The sequence below is a fragment of the Gastrolobium bilobum genome, unplaced genomic scaffold, assembly GCF_033153095.1.
Source record: "Gastrolobium bilobum isolate Gb01-03AN ecotype WA unplaced genomic scaffold, APGP_CSIRO_Gbil_v1 utg19582, whole genome shotgun sequence".
Taxonomy (NCBI): Eukaryota; Viridiplantae; Streptophyta; class Magnoliopsida; order Fabales; family Fabaceae; genus Gastrolobium; species Gastrolobium bilobum.
Genome location: NW_026897571.1, coordinates 284,636 through 303,499, shown reverse-complemented (window position 1 = coordinate 303,499; position 18,864 = coordinate 284,636). Strand labels below are relative to the sequence as shown.

General features: G+C 32.2%; 2 protein-coding genes and 1 non-coding gene across 3 annotated transcripts; 1 reads left to right on the top strand and 2 right to left on the bottom strand.

Annotated features, from left to right (window-relative positions):
• Nucleotides 1–4,757: 4,757 nt before the first annotated feature.
• TRNAA-AGC (transfer RNA alanine (anticodon AGC)) lies at nucleotides 4,758–4,830 on the bottom strand. The gene has a single exon. It is a non-coding gene; the product is annotated as a tRNA-Ala (tRNA).
• Nucleotides 4,831–6,707: 1,877 nt separating this feature from the next.
• Nucleotides 6,708–8,324, top strand: LOC133308215 (transcription factor bHLH106-like). Its single transcript, XM_061508825.1, has 2 exons — nucleotides 6,708–6,979; nucleotides 7,317–8,324. Exons 1-2 carry the CDS (start codon nucleotides 6,716–6,718, stop codon nucleotides 7,740–7,742), a joined length of 690 nt encoding a protein of 229 aa, XP_061364809.1. The 5' UTR covers nucleotides 6,708–6,715; the 3' UTR covers nucleotides 7,743–8,324.
• A 4,553-nt stretch (nucleotides 8,325–12,877) lies between these two features.
• Nucleotides 12,878–16,082, bottom strand: LOC133308204 (uncharacterized). Its single transcript, XM_061508809.1, has 4 exons — nucleotides 15,834–16,082; nucleotides 14,752–15,696; nucleotides 13,203–13,422; nucleotides 12,878–13,116 (listed from the first exon to the last, which is right to left on the bottom strand). Exons 1-4 carry the CDS (start codon nucleotides 16,080–16,082, stop codon nucleotides 12,878–12,880), a joined length of 1,653 nt encoding a protein of 550 aa, XP_061364793.1.
• Nucleotides 16,083–18,864: the final 2,782 nt, after the last annotated feature.

Here is an 18,864-nt window from a genome sequence, read left to right as displayed (position 1 = left end):
CAATTATGAAAAGATGTGTAAAAAAAAAAAACTTATCTCATATAGAATGAAAATAGTTTTTCTCTTATTTTATATAAATAATTAATGAAATAAGCTTTACATAATACCCTTGAATCCTATTTCAACGGTTCAGATTTTAAATTAAATTTTATCATATGATATTATAAAATTAATTTAATAATATGTATTAATATTCCGTACGCGTGACACTTATCATGCTTTTAATTAATTAATGCACTACTCTCCAGGTACATAGCATTTAAAAAAAGATTGACATTAACAAAAAAAAAATTTATATAGACTTTTTATCTTGGGTTTAATTTTTCTTTTATCTCCTGAACATATATAAAAATATGTGAGGTTTATATTTTTTTCTCTCTCTTTTTTTACATGAACCCATATGATAAAATCCTCACATATTTTTATGTAAGTATAAGAAATAAAATTATGAGTAAAGTCCCTTTTGGATCCCTAATAAAAAACACGATCTCCACTTTCGTCCTTCACACAACAAAAAATCAACTTTTGGTCACTCTAGTTCTTTAAAAATGTCATCCTTCAAAAATTCAATAAAAATTCAATTTAATTCCTAAAAAAGAACTAATATGAATATATTTTTTATAAAAGACAAAAGTGGGGACAACGTCTTTTGTTAGGAATTCAAAAAGAACTTTAGTCTAAAATTATTTCTTTAATCCCATAAAATTTACTTTTTTTTGTTATTTCAAGTTTTTAATGCTTGAGTGTTACGATGATATCCGAAGATTGATCATCATCCATCATATTACATACCCTCCTTTTTAATCAAGTGCTTACATCTTTATTATATATGTATCCTAATAATTTAAAGCTTTAAAGATGAACGGTGACTTGCATATATTTAATATTGGGGTTTACATGAAGAAACCTTATAAAATCCAATATTAAGTATGGATGTAATAGAAAAAGTTTTAGAGAAAGAAGAGTAGAAAAAATTGGATAGTCATGCAAAATGTTTTGAAAATTAGCCCGGACTGGTCGAATAATGAATTAATTATATATATTTTTAAATATTATTTGATTTAATTATAATGTAAATATAGTTAATCTACAAAATTAACAAATTAAATTAATCTAAACATGGTTTAAAAGTATGGTTTGATCAATCTCATTTTTTTGAACATTAGTTATGCATATATATATATATATATATATATATATATATATATATATATATAAGTCTATGAATTTGGGATAAACTATTTCTGTATAATATCAATGTTGTTTAATATCTTAATCAACCTACAACCATAAACTCTCTGTAGATTTCTGCTATCGCCTATCCTTGTTCTTGAGTAATAATACCTACATCTCACTAAAGCCACTTTATAATGATGTTGCATCATTTCAGTCATTCTAAAAGGCCGCATTTTCTGTTAAAGCAAAGCTGAATTTATGAACAACAAGAATCGAGAACAAATTAATATGTGACATAGTGAGAGAACGGCAATATTCAATTGTGTAATTCCACTACAGACCCCATCTATTTAGTCAATGATAGCTAAAAGTGATTAACTAAAAAAAGTACTTTTTATGTGTATGACACCAATCTCAATCAAGGCAGTGAAGTATTGTCTGTCGTGCTGGTTTATAAAAGGACCTTTAACTTTTTTGTCATGTCTTTTGATTAGCTCAAGTGAGAAAAGCACAATAAACTATCAAAAGTATGTGAATATAATGATGAATCAAAGTTTTCATTTCCCACATATTTTTAGTGTATGTTTCAAAGAATGTGCAGCACATGCGTGTGCCACTTGAGTCAGTATTCAGGCTTAGGCACTGTTGCTTTGGCCTTTTTTCTGTTCAAATCTTTTGTTTATAATGAACTTACTTTGTTGAGTGATAGGTGGAGCTTATGGATTGGCATGTTTTATGAAACACAACTAGTCATTAATCCCTTCTAGTGATTAGAAAATGTTTAGTACGAGCTGTAAAGTCAAAGAGGAAAGTAGTATAATGTGAAGAGCGTGAAGAGAAACATATAAGGAAAAAGGTGAGGTGTTTATGAAAAGATTATATACAAGTACATAACATACCAGTGGAAAGAAGATGCATGTTTCGGTTTTAAAATAATTAATAATGAAAGTAAACGATGATGAGGCAGGCACTAATGTTAATGTTGCTATCAAAGTGTAAGTAATTGGTTTATAGCTTAAGTGGGTTTGATTACTGTTTTCGAGATTAGATCTCTAATTCACAATATTGACAAAAGAGAGAATGGATTATGATTTATGAACAATAGTTAAACCAATTGATAAAAGAACACCAATTCTTTTATTAAAGTGTGAATAATTGGTTTATAGCTTAAGTGGGTTTGGTTATTGTAAGAGATTAGATCTCAAGTTCACAATATTGACAAAAGAGAGATGGATTATGATTTATGAACAATAATGAAATGCAAAGATCATTGGTCAGAATGAAAATCAAATGATAAAGAACACCAATTGGACACTGTGTCAAATTATTTCTCTGCAACAGGGGAAAAAAGTGAAAAAACAGACACGCCGTTGAATCTTGGGGATTTGATACACAAATGTACCTAACTCTATGGACACTCCCCAAGATTCAATATGACATTAATTAGATCTGAAAAATATTTTGTACACAAATGTACCAAACTCTATGTCCACTCAAGATTCAATGTTAAATTAATTAGATCTGAATTTTTTTTAGGGAGGTTGAAGTTTGCTTAATTTTATCTATGATACATAATATATTTTTTTGTTGGTAAACAATGATACATAATATTTAAAAATTATAATTGTTTAATAAATTAATTATAAGACTCTCTCCAATGTTGTACAGAGACAGAAAGAGGGGACTTATGAGGAACTAATGTAATTTTACAAAATGTTTTTTAAAATATTTTCTCAATAAACAAGCATCTTAACATGAATGTTCACCGGATTTGGTTCTGTGGCTGATTTGTTGTTAGTTTATGTTTGCTTTGGGTTCTCTCTTTTTTCTCCCTCACTATCAAAAGAATATTGAATGTTTGTTTTTCTAGGAAAAAAAATGTTCCACTTTTAGAAAGATGAAACCATTTTTCTTATTTGAGATGAGAAGATTAATCCAGTTTGTTTAACTCACTTGTTTCTCCCTTTTAAGGTTATATCAATATTTGAAAGAAAATAAAAAAGAATATTTGCACTTTAATTCAGGGGATATGAGTGTTTTCATTTTCTTTCTGTAATTAGTTTTTGGCTTTAATATTTTTAAAGTGAATTTAGATAAGTTATTTATATTCGCTCCCAAAACGACATCGTTTTGAGTTGAAAAATTAAAAAATTATTATAACCCTGAAATAAATTAATTACAAAAATACATTGAAATAAATTAAAGTCACTGTAGATAAATTATCTACATTGACGATAGAAAAATCAAACCCTTAGTTTTTTGTGTGGTATATATTACTCAAACTAAAAAACCTAAACTATCTCTGTCTTATTTTTTTCCAAGAGGAAAAGGAAGTGGATGCATTGTGAATTTTGAACATGTACATTTATCTTATATTTCTATCCATTAAACTGTCTCAAGGAAACTCACTACTACTTATTTTTATCTTGTAATTTAAGCTCTTTGATATACGCTTAATTCGCAAACGTGACATAGGAGCACGGGTTCGAAAACGGATTAGGAATGCACTTGCAAGCCCACTTGCTAATATGGAATATGGACCTAAATCTGCACCGCAATCATCTATTGCCAGTGGTGGATTCTTAAAAATGCTAGAATTAGTAGGGCTTTTGTTTTTAATTTTTCGTGCATGCTGTTCAAAATATTCTTAGCCCTAATTACTAGAATATACATTATTTTTTAAGGTGTTCTCTCTTTTATTTTCCCCTTTAAACAAACACTTCATGTATATATGCTACGGGATAAATAACAATCATGTTACATGAAAAAAAATTCTATCATGCAACACTACTGACAAAACAAAATTATTGAATATAGTGTCTCTTCTAATTTCTTTATTATTATTTAACTTGTCGTTTTCTGTCGCAGGAAAACAAATTTCTTACTACGGCAGGACGAAACCAAAGTCCATATACTATATGCATCAATGAATTTAGTTGCATCAAAGATGATAACACTATTTTTGGTTATGATTATTTTTTCAAGTATAACATTTTTTTTTTTTTGAGTTATCCAATCCTAATTATTTTTTTGAAGCGAGTCGACTCTTCTCTCTTATCCCCACAAGTTTTGTCTCTTCAAGTTGACTATGAGACTAATCCAAATTGCGAGATGTGTCAGAAATAAAAATATTTAAGCCCCTTCCTAATAGTGATATATCAAGATTCTCAGAAATAAAAATATTTAAGCCTCTTCCAAATAGTGATATATCAAGATCCACATGTGGATTCAAACAAATTAAGAAATAAAGATATTTAAACTTCTTTCAAATAGTGATATATCAATATTCACATGTGGATTCAAGCAAATCATGACGGTTAAGTGTTGAAAAAAATTATTGGTTTGGAAATATCCTATAATAAGGACAATATACAGAAATTTAAAACTGACCCTCAAAAGTTAATTTAATGGTGGAAGTAAACAACAGTACTTTACTTTTGAGGGAGGGAAAATCCAAATAACATGTTTGCATAATTGAAATATCCTATAATAATGAGATTATACTGAATTCAAACAAATTGCTAAATATGTAAAATCATGTTGAAAAAATCTTTGAAAAGCGAAAATTTATCCACTTACAATGGAGATGCGGGGTATCGATCCCCGTACCTCTCGCATGCTAAGCGAGCGCTCTACCATCTGAGCTACATCCCCGCACGTTAAGATTCATAATTAATAAAATTAATATAGAGTATAATGTGGGTCATTTTTATTTTTTTTTTGGGCGAATAAGAAGGGTCTTTAGGCACTATAAACATGAAGTGAAAACCTGATTTGGGCATATTTAGAGGGCCTGGTGGTACCGAAGTTGTGTTCCTTGCTCTATATCCATTATCCACCAAAGGGTAATGAATCTAATTAAGCTTGAGACTCAAGTGGAGAATAATGGGCCGAAGTGTAAAGCTAATGGCGTCCAATGGTAAAGGAGCTTCATCTCTGCTAGGGTTATGGAGCTGCGGATATATATGGGAAATTGTTCCCGTATCTCATGATTTTGATTGATCTTTCATGCTCCTACATGGAAATGAGACCCTATAGTCAAAGTTGATTTCCTCAATCAGAAACGGGAAATTGGGAATATCCACCATTTTAACTCCCAAAAAAACCCCTCTACATTTATGCATTGTTATATATTTTAATTTCTTGATTTAGTTGCACTACTTGCATGCATCATGTATACTAAATTTTAGAGAAGCTAATAAAGATTTGATAAGTTGTTTAACTTCGAGGACTTGATTTCACATGTTGAATTCATGCAATTAATAGTCTTGAATACTAAAATTAAATTGGAAAGATATATTTCATGCATATAGAAATCACGTTTGGTAAAAATGAGAAGTAAATCTATCCTTCTTAAAAAAAGAGTATCATGATAAATTTATTTAGAGTTGTCAAAACGGGTTCAGTCCTATAACCTCAATTTTTAGCACAAATGTGATAGGTCATTTTTTACCCTAGCCCTAATGACTCTCATTCCTGTTGGGTTAGGGTGGGGTTAACCATGGGTCGGCCCACTTTTTTTTAACCCAAACCCTAAATTCCCAATTTCTTTCTCTTTTCATGGCTTTCTTCTTCACGCTCTTTCGATTTCTTCTTCTTCATAGTTGATAGCTCTTCTAATTTTTTCTTTCTTCTACTCGTTTTTTTTCTTCACATAGGTATGGTTTTGTTCTTCTTCTTCTTCTAATTTTGTTTTTTGTTTTTGTTTTTTAGTATCTAGTAAGTGGATTAGCAGAGCAAGAGTTGATCCATCAATTTCTTTCTCTTCATTTTCTTTTCCTCCATCAAGTTGATTAACAACGACTCTTCATTTTCTCTCCCATAAATGTAAATATTTTGGCCCTACAAGTTTTTTGGCCTTGGCTCACACAAGCTAATGCCTAATGAGTCGAGCTAACCCATTTTGATAGCTCTAAATGTAATTGTAAGGTATTCTCTAAAGTTAGTTTATTTTTAAAATGAATAACTAAAGAGTGTTTTTACTTTTAGTTTAATTTAAAATTTATCATAACATTGACCCTACACTAAAATTTATAAATGAATATTCATACTTATTTATATTATAAACTCATTATAAGAATTATGTCATACAGACACTTTGATTATTTGTGTTCATAAAGTGGACCCTGCATGTTGACACATGTAAACCAAAGAAATGGAATTAGAGGCAGACAAGTAAAATGATTACATCAATATAATCAACTGACAAATCTTATCCTCAAAATAATTAACATTCACACTACACTAATCATAAAAAATACATATTCATTTTTTTTTTAAAAAAAAAAAAAACAAAGAGAGAGAGAGAGAGAAAGAAATAGGCACCGAAAGGCAATAGCAAAGGCCAACCAAGGTTTTGATTTGAATTTCCACAAAGGCACAGTGGAATCCTTTGGGGTCAGTCAAAAAGCGCAATCATAAGCATCACTTCACGTTCACGACCACAAAGACTGAAACTGTACCACACTAACTCACACCCTTCTTATTACCATTACCCTACCCCCACACATATAGCTACACTTCATCAACAACAAACAGCATGTTGCAAATTGATATGGAAAACTCTGAACTCTTCCAATTCCTTTCCCGCACCAACGGGTCCTTTTTCCACAATACACCACACAGCTTTTGTAGTTCCTCTAACTATCACCCCTTGGAGGTTTCTGAAATTACAGACATACCCTCCCAACAGGATAGAGCCCTTGCTGCTATGAAGAACCACAAAGAAGCTGAGAAGAGAAGGAGGGAGAGAATCAATTCCCACCTTGATGAGCTTCGCACTCTTCTCCCTTGTAACTCTAAGGTATATATATATATATATATTTACTCAAACATACACATATATATGCACACTTATATACTCATAAATATGTAATATTTGCATCATTTATCAAAATTCTTAATTTGGTTTTATGTGTATTTGTCTTTAGATCCTTAATTAATAACCCTCAAGGAACATCATAAAATCCAAAGTTTCAATTTTTGTCTTTTTTTTTTTGAGTGATCAAAAAAGGAACCCCAGTTTGTTTGTTTCTTTGTAAGTACATATAATTGAGTTTAGGAAAGTCACTTTGCTTTTTTACTAATATTATTAATATTAATATTATTACATTTTTTGTGTGTGTGTCTGTGTGGTTCAGACAGATAAGGCTTCACTTCTTGCAAAGGTTGTCCAGAGAGTGAAAGAGCTGAAGCAACAAACATCAGAAATCACCGAACTCGAAACCATTCCATCGGAGACCGACGAGATCACCGTCCTCTCCGCCGGCTGCGGCGGAGGAGACGGGAAGCTGATATTCAAGGCTTCTCTATGCTGCGAGGACCGCTCCGACCTCATCCCTGACCTCATAGAAATCCTAAAGTCTCTTCATCTGAAAACCCTGAAAGCAGAAATGGCAACTTTAGGAGGAAGAACACGCAACGTTCTCATCGTTGCTGCTGATAAAGACCACAGCATTGAATCAATCCATTTCCTTCAGAACTCGCTCAAGTCTTTGCTGGATCGATCAACTTCTAGTGAAAGATCAAAACGACGCCGTGGGTTAGACCGAAGATTAATGGCTTAACAAAGTAACCGAGAGAGAGAGAGAGAGAGCCTCATTATTTTCATCATTCCCTTACATGAGTTTTAATCTGTTAAGTTGATTTGAATAGGTTGTGTTTGTGGGTTAGTTTTGGTTTTTAGGGTAATTAAAAGAGAAAAGGGTGATTGATTATTATTAGTGATTATTGTTTCCGATGTTCTGGGAGATTATTTTAACTCCTATCCACACATGTGTGAGGTTGATGTTTTTTTTATATGAATCTCACACACTTTTATGTGTTTAGGTAATAAAATCATCTCCTGCAATATCAGAAATATTAATTACTTATTATTAAGTTTATGTGACAAGGGGAGTAGCTAGCTAGGGTTTATGTGATGTTTGGAATCTTTTGCATGTGAAGTTAGTAGTAGTATAGTGTAGTCTTGCATGTAAGTAGGAAAAACAGGAGGCTAAGAATCTTACTGATGGGTAATGAAGAAAGAAATGTAGTTTACTTACTTAGTTACGTGCTTTGCAAGTTGTGAGTACTTGTGACAGTGAAGGAAATGAGTCTGTTTTTTTCTGTAAAAGCAATGCTTCTGTGAGTTTCCAAGCTATAGAAAATGGCATATTCGTTTCTCTTTCATAGACTTTCTTTTTCTCATCAGTTGTTTTTTATCTATGTTTTTATCTTCATTTTATTTTACTGAGCTTTACACTGATTCTAAAGAAGAATTGGGGTGGAAAAGAGATGGAATACATGTTGGGAAGTGGATTTTTGGTTGGATTCTTGGTCAGGGTTGATGCTGTAATGGGATGCTGAGGTTTTAGTTACAGTGTTGTTGTTGTTGCTGCTGCTACTGCTGCTGCTGTGTGTTTATGCGACAGTGAAATGACAAAGGGTTTTGTGTAAATGGTCAGTGTTTTCAGCCCCCAGAACTGAAAGAATGTGTTCCCAAATTCAGCTTTTGGAGAAGGGAAAAAAAAAGAAAGAAGGGAAAAGGTGCAATAACCGGTGAGAGAAAGAGATAGCTCATTAGAAGAATAAAAAAAAAAAAAAAATCTCTGCATATATAAATGTTACTTTAAGGTTTCTTTATTAAATTAAATCTGAATACACAATTTCTGTGGTGATTAAAGGTAAAAAATATTTGTGCAGATAAAAAGAAAAGAACAAACTGGCAAGGAAGTCCTGCTGCCCATTGCTCCAGATGTCAGTGCAGAGACAGTACTGTGTTTTGACGTCCATAACAATATTATTATTATTATTATTATTATTATGTTGGTAAAAATAACAATATTATTTACTAACACGTACGAATGAATCTATATGTAGAATTATTATTTTTGGCATATGCTGTATTAAATGTAAATGCAAACTAATTTGCCAAAATATACTAAAAAACAAGTTCAAACAAATACATTAATATACAAATCTAAATTCTAGATACATTTCCAAATTAAATGCCAATTTTACGGTTCATACAGCATATGCCCAAATTCAAGAAAGGGAATTAAGTTTGACTTGAGGTATAATAGGAAAGTTCATACATTAAGTATGGATAATATAAAAAAAATTCACAAACAAATATTAGGTAAAAAAATTTCATAAATTTTATTTTTATTTTTATTTTACATATGATCACATTGAAAAGATCCGTTCATATAATATTTTCCATTCAAATATTTACCTTGCTCCTTTTCAAATCTTTTTAGACTATACTATATTACTATCCACTCATCTCATTTGGAAATTTAATCTTAACTGATATAGCAAATGAACATAAATAGAAGAGAACTCATCCTTATATATTAAATTAGAGTCCACTGTATTAAAGAATGACATGTATCATTAGTTTTATTCTTTTAAATAATATATATATATATATATATATATATATATATATATATATATATATATATATATATTTGACTTCGGTATAAGATTAAGAAGTTTTATTTTCTATCTCAACTGTTGATTTATGTTCATCTAACGATTATATTTTATTGAGTTATATCAAATAATTAATTATTAATTTTAAATAAATTATAACTATTAAATAAACGAAAATCAAGTACTGAAATAAAAAAATAAAACTAAGAATCAAAAAATCTTTCCCCTCTCTATCTATCTATCTATCTCTCTCTCTCTCTCTCTCTCTCTCTCTCTATATATATATATATATATATATATATATATATATATATATATATATATATATGTTTTGAAAATATTCGTGTAAAGCATGGAATAATTGCCAAACATGGATAATCAGCGACTAGTCAAAATGTCCGGCATTTGTTCATATTCTCCTCTTGGTTTCTTTGTTATTATGAAAGAAAAAAAAAGTTTTTGTGTACTTACAGCTATGCATAAGAAGAAAACAAGTTGCCAATAAGCTTATTTATCTATCAATATTCAAATCATATGGTTGTCCTGCAAATTTCTTTGTTGTGGAGTGTGGACTTGTGGCTACAAGAAGTTTCTTTGATAGACAGCCACTTGTAGACTACAATAATTAGTGAATTTATCATATCAAGAGAGGAGATTTAGAAATTGAGAAACGACACAAGCTATGTGATTTACCAATACGAGTTTTTCTTTTGATTTTAGATTATTTTGTCCTCCATATTTTATTGATTTTTCACCTTGAAGTGGGGAAAAGATCTATGTTCTTTCCATGTTACGGCCTACAACATGCCTACATGATCTCATAACATAGGGCATCTGAGTTTCTTTCTTCTTGACACCCCTTTTTCAATTTTTTAATGTAAATGCTCATAACAATAAATGAGTTGGATGAATTGATAAAGCGCCATTGAAGAGAGAGAAAGGGGAGGAGAGAGAAAGAATGAGAGGCAGAGAGAGAGAAAGGAGTAAAAAAGTTTATTTTATATAGTAAATCTTCCTTATTGGATGAGATTATAATCTAACGGTATTGAAAGAGGTAGACAAATGTAGGCAAAATAAGAGTAGACAGAATAACCTATCCATATCTATATATATAAGGTAGGATCATTTGACACCAGTGTCAAATTTTAAATTTGACACCTCATCAGAGAGCCGTTACATCAAAAAAGATCAACGACTCTGATTTGCAAGCATATGACACCATTGATCTTTTTTGATCTAATGACTTTCAGATGAGGTGTCAAATTTAAAATTTGACACTGGTGTCAAATGATCCTGATCCTATATATATGTATAACACCAGTGTCAAACTTAAAATTTGACACCTAATCCGAGAGCCCTTAGATCAAAAAAGATCAATGGTGTCATATGCTTACAAATCAGAGTTGTTGATCTTTTTTGATCTAATGGCTCTCAGATGAGGTGTCAAATTTCAAATTTGACACTGGTGTCAAAGGATCCTCCCTCATATATATATATATATATATATATATATATATATATATATATATATATATATATATATGGTCAAAGGTGTCGAACTTTAAAATTTGACACCAAATCTTAACCGTTGATTTTTACCAATCAACAGTTATCATTTATTAGGAAATAAACTAATTAATTCCTTTGACACCGGTGTCAACCGTTGATTTCTACCAATCAACGATTATCATTTATAGGGATAAGATCCTTTGACACCGGTGTCAAACTTTGAAATTTGACCCCAAATTCTAACTATTGATAATCAACGGTTATCGTTTATTAGAAATTAATAGTTACTTAATTGGTTTAATTCGTAATAAATGATAACCATTGATTGGTAGAAATCAATGGTTAGAATTTGGTGTCAAATTTCAAAGTTTGACACCAGTGTCAAAGAATTCTGTCTAATATATTGTAGTTCATATTTTTTGATAAAATGAATCTTACTTCGCATTGATGCATTCGCATCTCTTATATACATTGTTACTCTACATCAAAAACAGAGGATTACAACCAAAGAGAATAACTGAAAATGAAACTCAACTAACTACTCTACCACTGTAAAAAGCAGAAAGGCCAGGTGGCATTGAATGAATTAACTATACTAAGCCTTGAGTAGTAGCTGTGGGCTTGACTTGAGTCTTGTGCGCTGATACACCCTCCTTACAAACTAGGCTGTGAATGTCATGAATACCCAATTTGGAGAGAAGTGTCCGAAACAACATTGGAGGAAGAGGTTTCGTAAAGAAGTCTGCTAACTGAGCATCAGATGAAATTGGTAACAAATGCAATACACTAGAATGAATTTTCTCACGAGTCACATGGCAATCGATTTCAATATGCTTTGATCTTTCATGGAATATAGGATTATGGGAAAGAGCAATAGCAGATTTGTTGTCACAATACACTGCTGCAGGGCGAGTCTAGGGGATGCCTAAGTCTCGAAGAAGGAACTGTAGCCACTGTAATTCACAAGTTAAATTGGCTAAGGCACGGTATTCGGCCTCAGAAGATGATCGAGATACAATAGCCTGTTTCTTAGAGCGCCAAGAAACTAATGAAGCTCCTAAGTATACACAGTAACCTGTTATTGATTTTGAGATTCAGGACATGAGCCCCAATCAGAATCAACAAAGGCACGATGGCTGATATCACTTGATGCAGAGAAGAATAATCCAGCAGCTGGAGATCCTTTCAAGTAACGCTATACACGATGAGCTGCTTATAAAGGGATATCCATTGGCTTAGATACAAATTGACTGAGACGATTAACTGAGAAAAAGATGTCTGGGCGAGTGGTTGTGAGATAAAGGAGCTTTCCTATTAATCGTCTGTACGTAGTACGATCAGCAAGAGCTGTGCCATCATTGGAAGTCAACTTTAAAGAAAAATCCATAGGAGTGGAGACTGGTTTAGATCCAAGGAACCCATTTTCTGCTAAAATTTCTAGCGAGTATTTCCTTTGATTGATAATAAGACCAGTTGAAGAATGAGAGATTTCTAGGCCAAGGAAATAGCGAAGAGAACCAAGGTCCTTGATTTTAAATTGAGCATCCAATTAGCCTTTGACTTGTGTGATTTTATTGAGATCATTGCCACATAATACTAGATCATCAACATAAACCACCAAGGCTGTAAATGAAGATCCACGAGAAACAGTAAATAATGAATGATCAGAAGTAGATTGGCTGTAACCAAGAGATAACAGTGCAGTTGAAAGTTTGGAATTCCATTGATGGCTGGTTTGTTTGAGACCATACATGGACGTTTGTAGATGGAAAACCTAATTTGGTCGAGAGCAAAGAAATCCAGGAGGTGGAACCATGTACACTTCCTCATGGAGATCACCATGAAGGAAGGTATTGTTCACATCAAGTTGTTGAAGATGCCATCCTTTAGCTACTGCCACTGAGAGAAGGACCCAAATGGTAGAAACTTTGGCAACAGGTGAGAATGTGTCGAAATAGTCAACACCTTCAAGTTGAGTGAGTCCTTTTGCTACCAAACGTGCCTTGTACCTTTCTATGGAACCATCCACATGGTATTTGATTTTAAAAACTCATTTGCAGCCAATGAGATTCTTACCAGGTGGCAAGTCAACAAGGGACCAAGTTTATTGTGCTCAAGTGCTGCTAGTTCAGATTTCGTTGCTTGGAGCCACTGAGGATGTTTACTGGCTTGGGTATAAGTTTGAGGCTCAATATTAGCAGAAACATTAAGGCAAAAATTTTTATACATGGGAGAACATTTTGAGTAAGATAAAACTTGAGATAAAGGATATAAGGTGGAAGAAGGAAGCGAAGATGTACCTGACTGAGACTGATTTGTCTGTGCAGCAAGTAGCCCAAGATGATAGTCTTGAAGATAATGTGGGGCTTATCTAGTCCTGGTTGATCTTCGAAGAGGATTTTCTGGTATGATATTTGCTGGTGATGATATGTCTGGTACTTAAGTAGTAGGATTGATGGTAGGTGGTACGATAGGATTTGGTGGAGTAGCAGGGGTTGGTGGAAGGTCATAAGTGGGTAAAGGTGTGGAAATGGAAGATGTGGTAATGTCATGAAAGGGAAAATTTTCTTCAAAATATATGACATTTTGTGAAATGTGAATTTGATGAGTAAGTAAGTCATTACAGTGTAATCTTTAGTTCCTGGGTTATAACCAATGAAAGCACATTTGTCGGATCTAGGTGATAATTTTGAACGATGGGCAGATATGGTTGAAGCAAAACATAAGCAACCAAATACACGTAAATGATCAAAAGTGGGTGGGGTGCCATATAAGGTTTGGTACAGGGTTAAATGGTCCAGTAAGGGTGTAGATAATCAGTTAATGATGTGGGTGGCATGTAAAATGGTATATGGCCAGAGAGATAATGGGAGCTTGGCTTGAAAGAAGAGGGAACGAGCCACATTCAGTAAGTGCTGATGTTTCCTCTCCACAAGACCATTTTGTTGTGGTGTTTCTACACATGTGGTTTGATGAATAATACCTTTGCTAAGGTAAAAATCTTTCATTAGGAACTCACTGCCATTGTCACTTCTAATGACTTTGAGGGAGGTGTTAAATTGGTTTTCAATAAGGGCAACAAAGTTATGGATATGCTGTCGAGTTTCGCTTTTAGCTTTCATAAGGATTACCCAAGTGAACTTTGAGAAATCGTCCACTAATGTTAAAAAATATTTTTCACCATGAATTGAAGGCAAGGAGCATGGCCCCCAAATATCAGCATGCAGTAAGTCAAATGGTTTATTTGATTTTGTATGGCTAGGTACAAATGGTAATTTCTTCTGTTTGGCAAGGAAACATACATCACGAGGGTTTATAGAATTTTTACAAGAAATATATGAAAAACAAGTGGACATCTGCTGCATTATTTGTTGAGAAACATGACCAAGTCGACGATGCCATAAGATTGCAGCTTTCTCACTATTATTTGACTTCGAGACAACATTGCAGTGGGTACCTGCTTAATGGTTTGGTCTTTTGGTGTCTTCAGAGACTATCACATATAGACTATTTTGTTGCTCAGCTAAACCAGTCATCATTATGGTATGAGGCTGTTGTAGAAAACAAGAAGAACCATGAAAAATTGGTATTCTGCAAGAGTTTGCTAACAGAAACCAAATTAATAGAAAAATTAGGAACATATAATACATTTGAAAGGATTAAATGAGGAGAAAGGTGAATTGTTCCAGAATGTGTTGCCAACACATGGTGGCCATCTGGTAATATAACAGAAATGGGTTTGATTTTTTGTAGGAATGAAAATTCAGATAATTCATGAGATATTTGATCAGTGGCTCCTGTATCAAGAAGCCACTTGATTTGAGATTTACTTGGTTGGTTCATAAGATTGGATGTGTTTGCTTCTACCTGTGCGGCAGAAACTTGGACAAGGTTTGAGGAATGTGCATTGATATTGGTATCTTGTGTTTGTGTTTGTAGGAGGTTTAGTATTTGTTGGTATTGGTCATGTGATAAGGTTGGAGGATTGTTTGTGGCTTGTTGAGAATTTTCTTGGTTAATGCCCTCATCTGAGACTTCAATATAATGAGCATTATGATTGAATCTACTTCTGTATCCTGGTGAAAAACCATGCTTATGAAAGAAGGTTTCCACAGTGTGGTTTGTCCGGCCACAGTGCGTGCAGAGCTTACCACCATATTTTGGTCCTCTTCCAAAGATATTGCTACGACCACGTCCTCGTCCATAAGTGTCTGCTCTATGGAAAACTTGAGTAGCAGAATTAGCAAATGCATTAGTTGTAGCTGTAGATGATTCATGAACATTTCCTCCTTGTAACTGTCTTTCTTGCTGACTTACCATGGAGAAAACTAGATTCACATTTGGAAGGGGATCAATTAACATAATTTGTGATCTCACCTGTGCATATTGATCATTCAAGCCTCTTAAAAATCTGATCACGTAATCACTTTCTCTGTATGTTCTTGGAAGTGTAACAACTCCACAAGTACAAGTAATATCGCATCTACAGCTTGGCAGTGGCCTCAGGTTCTCAAGTTCATCCCAAAGGATCTTCAATTGAGTGAAGTATTCACTTACACTCCTATCACCTTGCTGCAGTTTGAACAAATCTTCCTGCAGATCTAAAACTCGAATATATCGGATTGAGCAAAACGATCTTGCAAATCTCTCCAGACATCGTAAGCTCGTTCAATCCAGATAATGGACTAAGCAATGGTTTCTGATATTGATCGATGAATCCATGCTAGGACCATCGTATTACAACGCTGCCATAGAGGAAAAATCGAATCTATTGGTAAAGGTGCTTCAATGGAGCCATCAACGAAACTCAAATTTTTCTTGGATATCAACGCTACAGTCATGGCTCGACGCCATGCGTGATAATTTTGCCCTGATAATGGAGGTGATACCAGAACCAAGGATGGACTTTCGTTAGGGTGCAAAAAGTAAGTATTGGACAAATTTGTGATATGCTCTGCAATCAGATTCAGGTTTGCCATTGTTGATGATTGAAATGAAGAAATCAACAACAAAAGAAAGAAATGTTTCAAGGATTCAAGTAATCACAGCGGAAAAATAAAAGCGCGGTTATCAGAGCCCCTTTTCAAAGCTCGATACCATATTGGAGTTCATATTTTCTGATAAAATGAATTTTACTTTGCATTTATGCATTAGCATCTCTTATATACATTGTTACTCTGCATCAGAAATAGAGGATTACAACCAAAGAGAATAACTGAAAATGAAACTCAACTAACTACTCTACAGCTGTAAAAACAGAATGGCCAGGTGGCATTAACAGAAAAGCCAGGTGGCATTGAATGAACTAACTATACTAAGCCTTGAGTAGTAGCTGTGGGCTTGACTTGAGTCTTGTGCGCTGATATATTGAGTCTTGTAACTAACTATACTAAGTCTAACATATATATATATATATATATATATATATATATATATATATATGAGAAAAGTTATATTTACAAATCTTTTATTTACAAACTCTCACAAACTACATTATGTCTAACCCACAGCCCAAACTCTCACAAACTACATTATGTCTAACCCATAGCCCAAACTCTCACAAACTACATTATGTCTAACCCATAGCTACACATAGGATCCTTCTCATATATATATATATATATATATATATATATATGATAGGATCATCTTACACCGGTGTAAGAATAATAAGTCTTACACCAAATCTTAATCGTTGATTTCCGTATATCTAACGGCTAAGATTTATTGGGAATTAAAAATTAATTAATGAGTGAGACCTAATAAATCTTAACCGTTAGATGCAAAAAATTAATAGTTAAGATTTGGTGTAAGACTTATTATTCTTACACTGGTGTAAGATGATCTGCCCATATGTAAGTTCAATGCATTGAAGATTCAAATTAATTTGTTTCTGATCACGAGAAGTGGTCATAATATTTCAAGAGTTTGACATTTTATGTGATTATATATAAGGAAAAATATACTCTTATGTTCTAGGAGAAAATTTTTCTCTCCTACACATACATCGATTTCCGTATTACTTTTTTATTCTTTTTTTTTCCAATAGTGGATGGGTCCCACACATGATTATCTCTATTGCATGAGAGAGTTCTCTCCTATTGCATGAGATTAATAAAGCTCTATATATAAACATAGTCAGAATTCATTAAATTAGGTTTCAATATAAAATCAGATGACATAATAATTGTTTTTTATTAATAATACATCATAATTTAATTATAGTATTTTTATATAGAATTTATTTGGTATATATGCATTATTAACGTAAGTGAGTTTTATATTAACATCCACTAATATTTTCTGATATTATTATTCATTACTGTTATTTGAATTATTGATAAAATGAGATAATAATATGTCAAAATACTAACAAATATGAGTATAAAACTCCTTTACGTTGATCGTTTATGTCAATTAAATTCTTTTATATTTTTTTAAAGTTTTTAAAGTTATTTTAGATAATTTTATCTAATGTTAAACAAAATACACACAAAATAGTGTGTGAGATCCATATGAAGATAAGTATGGGTGTTAACAGGCTGAGTCGAGCCGAACTTTGGTATTAAAATGCTAAGTCTGTGTTTAAATGGGTTAGCTTGACCAAGCCTATTACCTGTTATGAATATAATTATCGGCCTGTGACCTGTCTTATTTACAAAATTTAAAATTCTGATTTAGCCTGTTTAAAAAAAAAAGACAACGAAAATTTATCTAAACAGAATATATAATCAACAACACTAGTAATTTCATAAATTTTCATAAATTCAATGTATATCCAAACAGCATAATATAGAACAAAATCATTCAAAAAGTCTGTTTAACAATTAAAATGGGGTGAAATGGATTGAGGAGAGAGGGCTATTACAAGTAGTATAAAAAATATAAAATAAAATTAAAAATTAATATACTAGGTCAGCCTGAGAGGGTCTAAGGCCGAGCTTTTGAATTAGAGCTTGAAGCATTTTTATTAAATGAGCATTGATACAAGTCCAAGACTGCTTTCAACAACCAATTTTAAGCATGTAAGCTCAAGTCTTCACGAGCCAAGCCAAAGGTCTCTGGTTTGTTTTCCACCCCTAAAGATAAGAGAAAAAAAAAATGGTCCCCATACACTTTTATGTGTATATTCTGGTGGATATTAGATAAAGTTATCTAAAGTAATTTTTGAAGCTACTTTTAAGTTAAAGCTTAAAAAACAAAGCTAAAAGCTGTTTGGTGATTACAAATTTTTTTTAGCTTAAAGGTTACTTAAAAGCACATATTTCAACAAAAGTCTCTCTCTGTATATATATATATATATATATATATATATTTATATATATATATATATATATATATATATATTTATGGCTTTTCATTTCAAAAAAAAAGCACACAATTCAAGAAAAACTGCTAAGAGTTTTAATTTTTTTTTCTCCTAGGAACTTTTGGTTTTTGTCTTTTTTTTATTATAAAAAAAAACTTTTTATTATAAGAACTTTTTTCAATACTTATAAGGAGAATAGAAACTAAAAATATGAGGATGCAAGCAAGCACGTAATAACCTAATATACCAGTAGTTTACTATTTTTTTTTTTAATTGAACACTGCACTTGGATATAATCAACACCACCAGCTTAGATAAAAGAATTAACGTTTCTCATGTATTGTAAAATAAAATTATCTTTTGCAATTCTCAATAGAAGTTATTTTAGGATTATTGAAGATAATTTTATCTCATATTACATGAGACATTTTTCTCATAAATAAAATTGGTTA